General features: G+C 42.7%; 1 protein-coding gene across 2 annotated transcripts in view; it reads right to left on the bottom strand.

The window, feature by feature from the left end:
• Positions 1-16,449, bottom strand: part of WWOX (WW domain containing oxidoreductase) — a 901,165-nt gene that overhangs the window by 292,848 nt on the left and 591,868 nt on the right. Inside the window, exon 9 of one of the 2 annotated variants that reach the window (XM_073226547.1) lies at positions 9,710-13,201. The exons of the other annotated variant lie outside the window; for it this stretch is intronic. Coding sequence (XP_073082648.1) covers positions 13,157-13,201 — 45 coding nt within the window. The 3' untranslated portion in view covers positions 9,710-13,156. Of the gene's footprint in view, positions 1-9,709; positions 13,202-16,449 lie in introns of those variants that run through there. 2 annotated transcript variants of the gene reach the window in all.

The raw sequence follows: 16,449 nt of genomic DNA, 5'->3' as shown, positions 1-16,449 counted from the left end.
TGTATAATTGTTAAAATCATGAAAACAGGTGAAAACATTTATCTATCTTTCCCAGAACCAGTGATACCAGAGAGAGCAAGGCAGAAGTTTCAACGTCTTTTGTCACCCAGCCTGAAGAGTTGTACTCTACCAGTCCCCCCTGTCTGTTTGGAGTAGGAGGGGTCTCCACAAGTGCACAAATTTTGGAGACCAGGGTCCTTGAAGGCCACCTTGGAGGCTGGTGACCACAGCATCCCTTCTCCCTTTGTCCGGACAGCCCCAGGGCTGGGAAGTATCTGAGCTTGTGCTCTGACATTTCAGCAATAAAATGAATCCAAAGTGGGTCAGATAGGAGAAGGAGGATTGATCTAAAAGAAATACAGGGGCACCCAGTCTGAGTCACCCTTAATTGCAGGACCAGCATTAGGTAGGATTTAAAAGTGTTGTGTTTCCAATGAAGCTGACAGGTCTGGAAAATTCTATTAGATGACTTCCAAAGAGGTTTTATGGATGATGCTGAAGATGAATATAAAGAGATGGAGTAAAATTATTTCATGATATGTGATTAAAAGAAACTGCAATATTTTAAAATTAATATATTATTTGTGAAATATATTAATAAAGTATATAAGACAATGTTTAGGCATTTCATCTTCATCCTCTAAAGTTTATAAATTGGGCCAAAAGTTGGGGAGGTGCCTCCCTGGGAAAATGACGAATCATGTATTTGAAGGGGGGAGTCACCTGCTACTTTGAGAGACTTGTTGGTAACAAATGTGTGCTGAGCACTTCTACGTGCCTGGCACTGTCCAAGATTGGTGGGCAAAGTCATAAATAAGACCGATGAGGTCACCCAAATACTAGTGGGGGGGTTGGGCAATAAACAGACACAAGTGCACGATATACCCTTACTGTGGGAGTACCAGGCTTGTTACCTTCAGAGGCAACCAAGCATTTGATCATCCAGCCAACTGACCTTTGCTTCAATTACTTGCCCATCAAGTAACTTATAATTTTATGTGTCTCAGTCCTTGTAATTCTGGTTAAATCAACAAGAACATCTCAAACTATAGATGATAGATACATCATCTTTGATATATATAGTCTTTGAAAATTACTGTTTTGGCACTAGGTTTATCTATCAGTCTCTCTGAGTTTGATTACTGTGAGTCTGTATCTAGAGGAAAGATCCTGGGGGGTAGACACAATCTAATTTCTGAGTCACCAAGTTTGAGGATGAGATTTGTAGAGTTAATGAACTGATCAAGATAAACACCACCTGGCAAGCTTCTAGAAAGTCAGCCACCTGGCCTTCACTGTCCATACCTGTCCTCTTCTTTCAAAAAATAACTGACATTTTATACATTAAAAAAGAAAAAAAAAATGCCTCTAGAGACTATAAAGGAAACATTATACCCTGCCAAAACCCAGATACTGTGTGGCATGTATGTAAGGGTATCCTTTGATTCCTCACTCATGATTGATATTAATAACTGATCGCAGAAATCTGTGCTGAGCCCATATGGATTCAGAATCCTACTCAACATTGCATCACAAATACATGAACAACTGATCAGCATTCAGAGATGGTGAGGCTCGAAAACCTGGGGTATCCTTATCTGTTCATCCCAGTAAGCAAACTGAGCCCTGGGCCCATATGCTTCAGGTTCACAGGCACTGACTGATACAAGAGGCACAGGTAGATCCTGGGTGAGGATTATTGTTTAAAAGGCCTCAACAATAGTGAATGTGAACGGTGATCGTGTTTGGTTAATATGAGGTAAGAGTGGAATCGTAAGGAATCCTAAATAATGGAGGATAGGGAAATAAACACTTTTTATGCCAGTTTCATGGCAACATTGTTTTAATAGTAAAGAACTAGAAACAGTGTACAGTCATAGTAATTGGAGATGTATAAGACACGCTATAACAACTATGGCTTGCTAGCTTTTACCTGGCTGATGTTTGATATTAATAAAGACTGTTATAATAGGGGAAATAGCACAAAATGCTGTGCTATAACATTTTGAAAAACTCTGGATGTGGCATCAAATATAATACAGTATAAATAATGGTATGGAAGAAAAAAATAAACCTATTCATGGGGGGGTGAAATTTGAATGAGACTAAGTGAAATATTGACAGTGGTCAAGTATTATTATTTTCTCCCCTCCTCTTTCTTTTTGCTAATTTCTTGTTTGGTATTTTACACACGTGCATGCATGCACACACACACACACGCACACACAGAAACTGGCAGTGAAAAGTTCTGTGGAGTAAAAGTCAAGTTCCCATTCTTTTTTCTATGAGGTCCCTTGTATCTGGTAGGAAAAATGTAAACTTCCTCCTTTGTGCACTGCATCAAGATTAAAACTACAGTCTGGGCAGAAAAACAGGCTTACTCGTTTTTGTCATAAAGTTTGCCAAGGTAGACCTTTCTCAGAATTTGACTGTGGCTTTTAACACCTTCATGTGATTTCACAGTTCCTAAGAATGGGTGGCTCAGGGGCAGTCTAGTCCTGGACAACTGTTCCCAGAGGTAACAGGTTTGCATTGACTGCTGACTGTGTTGGCAGAAGGGTGGCTGAAAGGGGAAGGCAGCACAGTTCTCTACGGATGGATGATGTCTTCCAAGAGTCCCAGGTAGAGTCTGGGCAGCAGTGCCAAGTGTGCTGACCTTCCTCCAAGGGCCCAAGCCCATTGCCCATGGTGGGCATCTGTCCCACTGCTGCTCAAGGCAACTGTGAGCTATTCCAGCAAACGGTTCTTGGTACCTTCACTGCTAAATGGAAGGACGACTGTAACTAGCAGAAACCGAAGTGCACTAACTCATTTGCAAGGATTAAAAACTGTGCTAAATAGATGCATGGGGTCATTAAGGAAATAGAGACTCTCAGAGGGGGAAGGAAATAGACAGGTCTCCTTGTCTGACTCCCATCTATTTTGGGAAGCTCTTCGATGAGATTGGGAACTGGTGGTTCAACCTCATCACTACCTTACTGGTAGGAGGAGAGCAACTGATCAAGGCTTCGCTTTCTGCTTCAGGGTCAGCCCTAGGCAAATCTGCTAATTAGGCTGAATTTGGCCTGCTTCCATACTCCTGCTCCCCTGCTCTGCACCCTTCTCCCCTCTCTCCACCAGTCCAGGCTCCCGGTACCCTAAGGCAACACCGGATAAAAACTTGCCATTCCCCAGTGTTCACACTGCTCACTCTCCTGAAGTCCTCTATCTACTGAGCCTGTCTCCACCTTGGTGTGAGCTGATAAAGACGCACAACCTTACACTTTAACAGTGGTTCTTTTTCAAGGTGCTAATCAAGTCCAAAGGACTGGTTCCAACAGTTAGCAAATACAGTTCATTTAGTTAGATTGCTTGGCAAGGTACTTGGGGGCAAATGGAACATGAACTTTTTCTCAAAAATAACAAATCAATGACTAAAAGAAGCACTTACTGAGAGCCAGGCGCACAAGAGGTTCTGTCTACTTGTTTTCCTTACGTATCTCCACACCATCTCTATCCATTAGCATGTGTCCCTTACCTAATCACCACAGGACTCTGCAGGTGAAAACGAGTCACTTTCTATAGAATGGGCTTGATTCTGTGCAGGGGACGGGCTCTTTCTCTGGTGTGACTGTCCTGACTGATCTCTGCGGGGCCACTCACGTGTCTGGAGTCGGCTGGTGGTTTGGCCGGTAGCTAGATGACTCCAGAATGGCCTCGCTCGTGTGTCTGGAGGTTGGTAGGCTATGGATGAGGGCGACGAGGCTCCCTTCCTGGGGCCCCTGATCCTCCAGCAAGCCAGCGGGTGATGTCTGGGTTCTAAGAGACAACAGAGCAGAGCTCTGTATGCAAAGGCTTTTCGTGTCTGTGCTTGTACCACCTTGGCTAAGGTCCAACTGGCCAATGTCAGGGATGTGGTCAACTTGATTTAAGTGGCGGGGAAACAGACTCCACCTCCTAACGGGAGGATGAGCAACACCATACAGGAAGGTGTGGATGCAGGGGAGGGAAGAACTGCTTTCCTTTCCTTTTCTAATCTACTCTTTTTAAAATCTACCAGACCTGTCCCACACAGTAGACTGTGGTTCCTACTCTTTCCATTTTATAGAAGAAAAAACAAGACTTAGAATGGTTAAATAACAGCCCCCAAGAAAAGCAAGGATAAACCCAGTTGTGCTGGACTGGAATCAGGTACAAATCATCTTAAAATAAATACATACATACATACATACATAAATAAATAAATAAATAAATAAATAAATAAATAAATAAATAATATTTATAATTATTCATTTATAATTTTAAATATACATAGTTAAATTTAGATTTATACATATTAATTTATAATTTAAAATTATATATATATTTATAATATGTATATATAAACATACACATTTATATATATTATTTATGTGTAAATAATATATATGTTTACACATAAAATTGTAATGCACAAAATATATTTTAATATTATAAATATATAAATAAAAATAATAAGACTTGTTTAAATAGAAATGAATGCAAATATAAATACATTAAATATAATATACACACACAGAGACAGAAATAAGAGATATATGTGTACACATGAGTTAGTATACATGCATATATTTCCAAACTCTGTCCATTTGAGAGGTCCTAGAAGCTATGATACCCCACTAACAATGAACACAGCTAGCACCCAGACCTTGGTTTCTAAATAGCATTCTCTAATAAAAGGAACTAGGGCTCTTGGGAAAAACAGTTAATTCTAAAATTGGGGCAGGGAAATACAAGATGAGCCTGTAGTATCTTGAAGTGCCAAAATGTATGGAAGTGCTCAAAAAGGCATGGAACATGTAGAAAGGGCTCAGGGGCCAGCCTGAAAGAGCTCCCAGGGGCCAAAGCTGGAATAGTTTGAACAACAAAATACATAGCAGTATTATTGTATTATGACCTACAGAATAAAACAAATATTCAGGTGCCCATAATGGTACAGATGAAGAAGTGACTACATAAATAGAGAAGAAGGGACAGCCTACCACAGAGAAGACTTCTGACTAATAAATGTAGGAGGCATGAGGGAAATAGAAAATCACCATGAGAGCACCATGACATTAATTGTTGCAGGTGAGATCCACAGATGGATGCTAAAGTTAGTGGACAAAAATTTGAGGAGAAAGGGTCTCAAAGTACCTCCCCCAAAGTATTTATCAGTTACAAAGGGGAAAACCGTAACTTTCTGTCAGACACTCCTTCAGCCAGGAGGTCAAGGTTAATATTACCAGCAAAAAGACATGGGGATGCTGGGTGACCTCCGCTGTGATGGGCTGAGAGGGGCACCTGCTTCTGTGTATTCTTGCCACAAATGCATAACCTCAACCCAGTCTGGAGAAGACATCAGAAAAACCCCAAATTTAGGACATTCTACAAAAGTGCCAAAGTCATAAAAAATAGTGATACAAATGAAGACCAGGAAATGGTCATAGATCAGAGGAGACCAGGGAGACGTGACAATACATGCAGAGTGGGACCCAGGACTGAATTCTGGAACAGGACAAGAACGTTAGTGGAAACCCCAGGGAAATGCAAATTAAGTATCGGTTATTTGAATTGAGTTAGTAGCGTTGTGCCAATGTTAATTTCTTAGTGTGCAGAAATGTATCATGTGAGAATTCGGGGAAGCTGGATGGAGCATGTGGGGGAACTCTCTGTACTATTTTTGTGACTTCTCTGTAAGCTGAAATGTATTTCAAAACAGAAAGCTAAAACAACAACAGAAAGCTTCCCCAAGGTCACAGCTCCTGAGGGTGGTGTGCATTCAAACCTCATTGTGAATTTTACCTAATTCCAAAGTCGGTTCTTTTCCCACTTTGCCATGCTTCCCCCATGCACACTGCAGACCGCTCTCTCAGCACTGGTGCAGGCTGGCCTAGGACACACCTTCCAAATGAATTATTTTATGGGAGAAACTGGTGGCATAATGAGGTATAAACCCATTTACTTTAAATGGAGAAAACAAGGCACAGGCTCATTAAAATGTACAGAGAGAATATTCACATCCACTCAGCCCCATGGCCCAACTGCCCAGATATGCCTGGTTAAAATGTCGTTTCTTGATTCCCCACAACTCGTAAAATTAGTATAGGACTACACATCTCAACCTTCCACCATCTGGTCACTTAAAATGAGTGCCTGGAAGGCCATCCTTCCTAGAATATTAGTTACCTTGTCCATTACTTACTTAATCACAGCTTGCAGTTATTTTTTTGCCTTGTGGAGGCTGCCTGTAAATTATGGGCTACAGCATAGCAAAGCCACACTTAGCAAATTATATGGCAGGGAAAACCCTTGCTTTGGGGGGAAAATTATATATTTCTTTAAAAACATGTTTTACAAAATATTATAGTAAGCCTATAAAACTGCAATCCACGAGTACATTTTGTGGCCTTTAGGACATATTTGACAATTGAATCAAGCGTCTGGCCCACTCCTAGACAGGGGTGGGAAGGGAGAGATTCTATGTGAATTCATGTGGGTAGGGGCCACGGTCCGCACGTTTCTGCATACAGACCCATCTGAGGGAAGGCCAGAGATCCTGCAGGTCTTTGCATGGGATACAGTGAATAAATTAGTCCAACAGCCTTAAATTCCATTTTGAACAGCCATAGAAGACTAACAGGCAGTGTTTTCTCACTGTCTTGAATGGATTCCTTTATTATTTTTTTAAAGAAGTCCATGTTAGTACCTTGGGACTTGATAAAAATGATAGCAAGGTAAGAAGAAAGTGCATGAATGCAGGGTGATTAGCCAGAAGGAGACTGTGACCCTTCGAAGGAAGGTTTTCCGTTTGTCTACAGCTTTGCCAAGCGCTTCCCAGGGCTGTGTCTGCACAGGCCAGGAAAGGAAATGAGACTCCCAGCCTCAACAGGCCAATCCTTGTTGTTCTGGTGAGGCTGAAGATTTTGGTGTGTCACCACCACTGCTCTGACTTCTTGGTGGCCTGAAGGGAGGTCATCAGGCAAGCTCACTGGGTGACACTGTCAGCCAGCTTCGGCCAGAGATCCCCAAGACTCAGGAGGCAGGGCTCGGGGTTGCCAGAAGAATCTTGTAAGGCAGCCAATTGCCCAGCTGAAAATTCTGCAAAATCTTTCTTGGAAAATGTATGTTTTAATTTGAGGATATTAATTGCATGGAAATTATTTGACTCAATGATTTATAACCCTGCCGGAATTCTTGCGATCTTTCCTTCCATATGGGCCACTGCCATTTTCCTTTTGTATACCTATCATTTCCCATTGTTTATCTTCTCTGATTGATGTTCAGGCTCGGGATGTTTTCTATTATGAGATTCATAATTATCACTGGTAATAGAGAAGCCTTCCCTATTATCTTCAGCGAGACTGCCCAAATTATTCACTGTAGCCCACTAGTACCACACCTCAGGAAAACAAGAATTTATTTCCCATCCCAGGCATATGGTAGATAAGAGGATGTATTTATTTCTCCATGTTTCAAAAGGATTAAGCTTGGAAAAAATAAATATCACTTAGGCTGTCAGTTAGCAGAACTTTATGGTTCTGAGTTTAGAGGGCCTCTCTTGGGCTAAGAATAGCAAATCTAAACCCTGGTTTTAAAAAGAAGGGGAGAGTAAGAAAGCGGGGAATCAATTATAGTTTTCCTCGGCTAAATAAAATGAATGCTATATATTTCACCCATTATATTGGTCTACAAGGCACCCAGCACCACCTTGGACCCCAACATTAAATAACACACCAGCTTATTTATAAAAATGTTACTGAATTCCAGCAGTCCTTGACCCCTGGCTATTCGGAGAGTACGCTGCATACATCATCTGGGTTTTGCCTAATTACACATAATTAGGAAATGTAATTATGCTTTTCGCTGTTGTTCTGCCATTAGGAACCAAGTGGACAGCAGAAACACTAGGAAGGATTCAGCGCTTCAGAGAAAACAAATTAAAAATACGAGCCAACCTCTAAAAATAGGGATTGCACTGAAGGTTAGTAAATCAAACTTATAAAAAAACATAATAAAAAAATTGCTCTTGGCTCTGCTAAATATTTGATGCAACAGTTATGCCTGCTGCCTTTGTATTGGGAACTTACTTAATGACATATCATTTGCATCCATGCTGAGCCAGGGAGAGGGAATGAATTATTTTTCTCCTCAATTACTTTGATTTGTTGACTTTCTCATATATTTATGCCTTTTTATTTTTATTTCCTCCTTTATGCTGGACTCCCCACTCTGGCTGAGCAAGTGACTTCCAATTATTCCAAAGCAAAGTAATCAAAACATTTAATTCATGGGCTTCTTGCATATGAAGGCTGCGAATACCCAACACTCAGGCAAATCTCAGCCCCTGAGCTGGGTGTTTCTGACTTAGCAATACAAGGAGAAACCAAGGCTTGGCTTTGCAAGTCTGTACATCAGCCACCAAGATAACAAATGGGCCTTAAATTTAGTGGGACATCTACTACTAAGTGGGTGCCAAACTGGGTGGCTTCATCACCACAAAAGGTAAGAATTTCACAGGAGGAAAGAGAAAGGTGACATGGCTTCAAGGGACGAGTTCATAAAGGATGTGGAATAGGGAGCTCTCTCTGTTTTGATCTTAGCTTTAGTGTTTGTTGAATTTTTCTCTACTGTTAGGGTAGTTGACAGTAATACAGCAACAGCCTTCATTGAATGCACTATTTATGGAAACATTTCTATGCTGCCAAAAAAAAAAAAAGAAAGAAAGAAAGAAGAGGAATGATTGCCAAAACAAAGACCCAAACGGAAGTGTGACGCTTGCAGCACGTGTGCTCCTGACAGCAGGCTACCGCCCTGTCGGCAGCTGCCTCTCCATGCACCAATCCCAGGAGAGGGGTGCGCGGGTGTGTACATGCGCATTTTTCTAAATTAGGTTTCTATTCCATACTTCTTTCTTTCCTGTAGAGCGGAAACTTTCTTTTAAGCCTGTCTTCATCCCTTCGTGTGTTTTATATGCACCTTTTCCAATTGTCTTAGATCCTGTTCCCCCCATTTCCAGCTTTGGCCTCTTCCTCCTCAGTGCCTGGATTGCTGAATTTGTTTTGAATGAGCTCCCCTTGCGTGACTTTTTGAGACGCACTGCTGCACACTCCAATCCCAGATTAAAACACACTTTCCCGGGCACCGGGGAGGGAAGATGCTGATTCCAACTTGACTTTAGAATGTGACTCTGACCTCCCTTTTCCCCAGAAGAAGAGCGGGGCCTCGCACGTGTCTGCAGGCCCTGCCTGGCAAATAATTATACAGGGCTCCTCAGGCCCAGCCATCTAAGGCCCCTCATTTTAAAAGAAATATTTTATAACTCTTTATTAAGGCCCTGAAATGAAATTAATGAATAACATAACCTACCCACACACATAATTAACAAAAAAGTAATATAATGTCCTAACTATAAAATATAACAAAGAAAAAAAAATAATTGTAAAATAATATGCATGCATTTTAAAAGGTAACTAACTGCTTGGACAAGATTATCTCAGAGGCCCTTAATGAAGCAGTCAAATGTTTGCACCTGCTTGCAGGTCTGGACTCAAGAAACATAAATCAGAATTCACCAGAATTTTGTTGATATGTTCTCTTCACGTTTGGCATTTTGCAGTAAGGGCTAAATATATAATTTATAGAGACATAGTGTAGTATTGGTAGACCAGTTCTCTGGAAAGAAACACACACACACACACACACACACACACACACACACACACACACACACACACATTAGCAGTGTTTGTCAATTTCTGTGGTGTAAATACTCTCATCACAGGCAGTTTCAAGCTACTGATATGACATCATGGTAATCAGATTTCCGAAGATATGGGCCAAATCTGCTCTCATGAGCAGCCAGAAGGCAGTCCAGTGCACCATTATTTAACCACCACAAATGCAGCAGCTTTACAAGTAGACCAGTTGCATGTGATGGTGGCCCAACTACTAGAGGAGGCATGGTATGATGTACAGGATGGTGACCAAATCTTGGTAAAGGTCTGAACAAAACACAGGACAATCTTCCCTCAATTTAGAAGGTCCTTGCATTTCTAGGAGATTTAGTACACACTGTGTTTCTGTACAAAGCAGAGTTATTTCTGACCTCAGATTACTGCAAACAGGTTTTTCACCGACATGAACATCTACAGGCGCATGCTACCAGGATGTGGGCACTTCTTCATTGCACTGGACTGTCCACAGCATCGCAGGATGGATTTACGGACTGCAAGCACTAAAATGCCAGAGGCCATCAAAAATGCCCTCACCAGTTTCCAAAAGGTACCTACATCTAGGCCTCTGCTACTTCAAGTGTGGTCCTTAGCCCACAACACTGGCATCACCTGGGAGCTCATTGGTCTGTAAGAAACACAGATTTTCAGGCATCACTCAAGACCTTCAAAACCAGATTTGGCATTTAGCAAGATCTTGGAGGCCCTGGTGATTGGTGCACACACGACGGAGGAGAAGCACTACGTCAGTGAGCTTCAGGACTGGCCCACTCACTGTGCCAGAGTCCTGCTCATGCAGATATGAACACTGCAAAATATAAACCATGGGCTTCCTAGAAAAACTTGCTAATAAGCCTCATTAACAGTGGTACCATGCCATGCCGCCATCCCTTTCAGTTATGATCAAACTGAACAGCCATGAGCTCTTTTGCATCAACTGTTTTGAGGACTATCGAATAGCCAACCAAACACGTACTGAGTCCTTACTGTGCATTAGGCATCACACCTTCTCTCACCTGGTCCACATAACAATCTCTCTTCAAAATAAGAACCAGCAATGAGAAAAACAAGGCACAGAGAGGTTCAAGACTTTGCTCAGCGTCACAATGCTAGGAATGTGTACAGTCAGGATTAGCGATGGGAATTCTTTCCATCCCTTAATGATGAGAACTTACTCTTGGATGCAACCATCTATTTGCAAAGCACATTCACTTGTGTCAACTCATTTGAACTTCTTAACACCCAGTAACTTCTTAGCTCCATTGAAGAATAAATTGAACCTCAGAAAGGTAAGGGAATGAAGGATCAGAAAATGGAGGAATTTGTCCAAGTCACTCAGCTAGTAAGTGGCAATAAATAGACAGAAATTATAGGTTTGCTGCTCTTACTTGCCTTGAGGGTAGCTAGCAGGATTGGGGGGTCACTCCAGGCAGCCTGGATGTAAAGGCCCTTGGAGAAATGATCTCAGGGCACCGTGGTAGGAGTGGGGGTGGTATTGGGAGGTCGGTTTTTTCACAATGACTCCTCGCCTTTTCTCCGCTCCATTTTATTGTCCCCAGACAAACAGGTCATTTGTCAGGAACACGAACCAGGGATGGAGATGACACATCAGAATCCATCCCCATCCCAATCTAACCTTAATCCCCATCCTCTCTCCCCATAACCATGAGAACTCAGAGAAATGAAAATGAGAAAACAAACATGTACTGACAATCCGGGACGCAGTTCAATTAACAGCCATAAGTAATATTTATTGCAAAATCTTAACACCTATTAGCACGAGAAAGGGGGAAAGAGATTGCAGCTCTACACATAAGATGCATCCATTCCTTATGTGCAGCTCCTCAGCCCCTTGCAGGGGGACCTCATCACTGTCCTTTCATCAAAATCAATGCCAAACCAGCAGGTTTAAACACAGCCTTCAGACCTCTCTGAGAAGCTGCAAAGGTTGGATGTAACCAAGCGTAGAAATAGACAACGTGTAACCACATTTTAAGCCTCTCCATTCTATAGGTATGAACAGGACAATACATTAGGATCTCATAGCCAGGAAACTGATGTTGCCAGATACAGACCACATCTGGCCAGGGTCCTACCCACATATGACTGACTCTCTGTTGCTTTCCCCACTGTCCATGCACTACTGTTCGTTCTTAACCCCTAGACAGTCACTGATCTGCTCTCTATGTCTGTACTTTAGTCATTTCAAGAATACTAGGTAAATGGCATAATATAATATAGAACCTTTTGGGACTGATTTCATTTCATTCCCCTATAGTTCCTTTGCAGCCAAAGAAAATACTATGTGTGTGCATGTGTGTGTGTGTGTGTGTGTGTGTGTGTGTGTGTGTGTGTAAGCCACACTGTTTTAGTTATTTCCTGAGTCATCTCTACAATTCCATCTCTAGCATTGGCTAAAGGCTCCTCTTCTCTTGAGATGTGCTCCTTGCCCCCGTGTGGTCTGGGGACTGTTTCTGTCTTGTCTTTGCCAGGTTTTCCGTCACTGAATTCTGTCACTCCACCTTCTAAGCACTGGACCAGCCTGCCCTTCCGAGGCCGTGGGGCCTGCCTTGTGGCGTGACTGAAGTCGCCCTGCAGCAACCTGGTAGCTTCCCTGTGCTTCCCCACCGCCCACATATCGTGAAGAGCTAGCTTCCTCAGCATGGCCCTGGGAGTTCGGCAAGGAGGCTCCCCAGCCACCAGTCACCCACCTTCCCAACAACCCCGGACACAGAGGGAAAACCTTGCAGCCAAAACAGGACTTCGGGCTTCCAGTGTTTGTCACCGTTCTTGAAACTAGAGTATACCATAGAAAAGGGAGCCACATCTAGTGGATTTCCCCACTTTTGTGCCCTTGAGCAGGTCTGAGACTCAGTTTTTTCACCTGTAAAATGGGGACCATAACAGTTGCCCTCGTATTTACAAATGAGCAGAGCGATTATGAAAATTAACTAAATCAAATGTATTGCTTGTCACGCCATGCCCACGTGTGATCTGCCCAAAGAGGCGATACGCGGGGCTATTATTCCTGCACATCAATCAAAATAATAAATCTGAACTCACTTGGGTTTCTAATCACTCAGTCTTTTCCTCTTTCTCCTTCTCAGTATATAATACGAAATACCCGCTTCCCCAAGAAATGGTTTCTAGACAAGAACCATGCGGATGCCTCACTAAGCGGCCTGTATGAAATCTCTAATCTTGCCTTGCTGGGGGAAAGAAAGAAAAAAAGGCATCTACTCCTGAGGAGTGCTCAGGCTTTGAGGGATGTCAAAGGCCTTTGAACGAGCCTTAGAAATGACATCCATATTTGTCCATTTTTTACTTAAATTGCTTTTGGTTCAAGCACTGCGATGAATCGCCTTGATGCAGTATCATACAGAATGACACAAAACACAGAGGAAGAAGCCAGGTGCTGGCGAGGATCAGGAAATAAAGGAGCCACTGCCTCGCTCTCTCTTCTCCAAGTGCTGGAAGAAATGAAAATGAAACTCATGTTGAAAGGTAATCTCCATGAACCGTGATAAGAGCAAGTGACATTTTACACAGCTCAAGTCTTCCAGTTCAGCCTAGCAGTTATAATAAAAGCCATTTACATACAGCTAACCATTTTTAAAGTTTCCCCGTGCTGTTTCTTTTATTCGGCATCTTCTCCCTGTCCCTAAGCAGCACAGGGCAATCTGCGACTCTGGAACTTCAGGTTCATGGAACCGGGCTCTGGTTTCCATAGTGTGGGATGAAGAAGCCGCTTCCACGTCCTGGAGAAGGGCGTCTACTCCCCGCTTCCTCTTTGCCACTGCACCTCACCGTCCACCTTTACCCTCTTTCTGCTAACCCCTGGCTCTGTGAAAAAGTCCTCTTGGCAAAGGGCAGTGTACTGCCTGGCTCCTTACACGAAGAAATTCTATTTCATCTCAGTCCTATGATTAGGAATCTAAACTCCAGGGGCTTCGGGTGTCCAGAATAATTAAGTAGACCTGAATTTAGATAAAACATCCTGGGTCCCAGCCTCCTCTCTTCCACTTATCTGCTTCTTGACCTTAGGTGGCTGCTACAGTCTCCCTGCATCTCCCTGTCTGGACTTGGCAAATGGCCTAATGCCAGTCGCTTCAAGGGCTGCTCGGAGGAAGACACGAGGCACTGCATTTGCAAGGCCCTGGGAAGTGCCTGGGCTCCATGACACTCATTCCCTCCCTTCCAGTCCACATCCGGGACTTGAGCATGGATGGCATGGGCAGAGGTGTCTGAAAGCACCAAAGTGGGGTCCCCTCTTCCTAGAGTAGTGGCTGCTGTCAATTCGGGGGGAGTGTGGCAGTACACACAAATTAGGAAAAGGAGAATTCAGCCCAGTAGTAGCCATTGTCCAAATTGCAAAGACAGCTCCCACCTCCGGCCAGGGCCTTCGGCTTTTGCAAATGGGACACGTGATTTCAGCGCCACACCTGCCCTCTGCCAGGTATCCTCACACAGGCCACATGTCGCAGCCTCACAAGAAGCCCTCCCTGGGGGCTCAGTCTGGGTAAAGCCTGAGTAAGCCTAGTCTGAAGCGAATGCACGCTAACCACCGTTGGGCACACGTCCTTACAAAGAAGAGGACAGGCAGTCTAAAGAACTCTTCATTTTCATGTGTACACACAAGGTCACTTTTTCAACAAATCGATAGAACAATCTAAATACACCATTTTCATGTCACAGTGTATTCTGGAGTTAAAATACACTGAAGGAACGAGAAAAATAAGGCTTTGAAGAAGTGGCAGCTTAGGTGGTCACACAATTTTATGTCTTCTTATTAGTCTCAAATGTATCTGAGGATGTATATGGGACCCCCAACCTCACGAAAAGTCAGAAAAAACAAAACAAAGGTATTCTGAATTATTTGAGATTCAAATTTTGCCTCTTTTCTTACTAAAAGAGGTCAAAGGGATTTGTCTAAATGTCTCCTGACAATATTTTCTTTTTTTTTCATTTTACTTTCTCTTTCTGGCCCAGCCTGCCCACCTCTTCATGAGGTCAAACTAATGAAGGATGAATTCTGGAACTGCTGTGTGTTCTCAGAAAAGTCACTTAACCTCTCTGTTTCTTCCTTGCTATAATGCAGTCATAATAACTGGTCTATTTAAAAGGGCTACTGTAAGATCCTGAACTGATCCATGTATGAATAATTGAGTGAATATTCTTAAATGTTCCGATTCTTTGATTCCATAGTGCGTCTACCGCAGCTGAACCTTCTCCCTATTCACCACACTACTGTTTCCTTAATAAGATAGCGGACACTTTATTTTAAAGGATGCTTGCCTTTTAAAGTCGTTTTTGTGGCTGGTTCCCTTTACAAGGACTTCACAGTTATCAGTATGTACGTTTAGAGCTTCTATTTACTATTAGGGCATTCTGTACACCCTTTGGGATGTTGTAGCTAAAAGAATAAAAGTGAGGCTAAAATATTAAATGATATATTTAGGCAAAGACATTTTACCAGAATGCTGGCAATTGTTTTCTATAAAATGAGAAGACCACTATGATAATGAGAGGCAATGTTGGATCATGGGGGGGGAGGAAAAAAAGAAAAAATGGAAAACATAGCTTTCAAAGTGAGATGCCCTGGATTCAAATCCATGCACAGCTGAAGATCCTTGGGCCCCATTTGTGGGGCTTCACTCATCTCAACCTCCAGAACTCCTGAAAGGAAAGAGTCCTTGAAAAGACTGGAAATAAGATTTGTAAAATCCTCAGCACAGTGGGTGGTTCATCGTAGGCCTTCGATAAACAGAACTACTATTACAATTGCTCAGACTAAAGCCGTGTACATACATGATTATTATAAAATCATTATAATAATAAAACTAAAGCATCATAGTTATATTGTGTGCAATATTTTTGGTTCTGAATCAACTAGTCTAATAATCTGACAAAGGCAAAATACCAAAGTTAACACTCTTTGTTGTCTGTATCTCCACCATTCCATTCCTCTGTGCAGGATACAAAATGCTTTAGTCTGTTAAGGAGTCAGTGGAGTGTTCAGGTATAAAACAAGGATTCCTGGAACACTGTCTCCAACTGCGACAAACTAGGCTGTACTTCTGAATCCTCAACTATGGGGGATTTCACAGTTCAGACCCTTGTATGGCCAGCCTTCAGACCTTGTTTACTCCTGAGGTTACACTTTGCTCATCTACAATGCTTCTTTGGATGGCAACCTATACACCTCTCAATAAATTTTGGTTTACCTAGCAGCTGACAGGCACAGAAAGCTAGATTCAATTTGTGCCGATTTATGAGACACACGCACAGCGATCCTGGCAACTTTCCTGTGGCTCACTTTATAAATTAACCCCTTATTTAAGTATTCTGCAGCCTTAGCACCGGGCCGTGTCTGATGCAGATGCCCTCCCAGATCGGCCTTAGGGGCCCCTCAGTGTTTGCTACCACAATGCACAGGCCCAGCTCAGGCCCAGATCAGCAGAGACCATGCTGATTTTCGTGATTTATGAACAGAGGGAAGTGTTTGCATCCTGTTGTTATTCAGGCCACAGTGTCTTCCCGGCTCCATGATCCTTATCTGACACACATGGATGTATGTGTGAGCTGCATTTTGATTTGGTCGATGGCTTCATTCATTCACTCATTCACCTGAAATGTCCCAAGTTTCTATTATGTGCAACACACCAAGGCAAGAGTCAAAGGGGCACAAAGCAAACTGAGACACGATGCTTGGCCTCAA

This window comes from Manis javanica, chromosome 17 (genome assembly GCF_040802235.1).
Source record: "Manis javanica isolate MJ-LG chromosome 17, MJ_LKY, whole genome shotgun sequence".
NCBI lineage: Eukaryota > Metazoa > Chordata > Mammalia > Pholidota > Manidae > Manis > Manis javanica.
The sequence above is the reverse complement of the archived record's forward strand: the minus strand, read 5'-3'. Positions and strand labels throughout refer to the sequence as shown.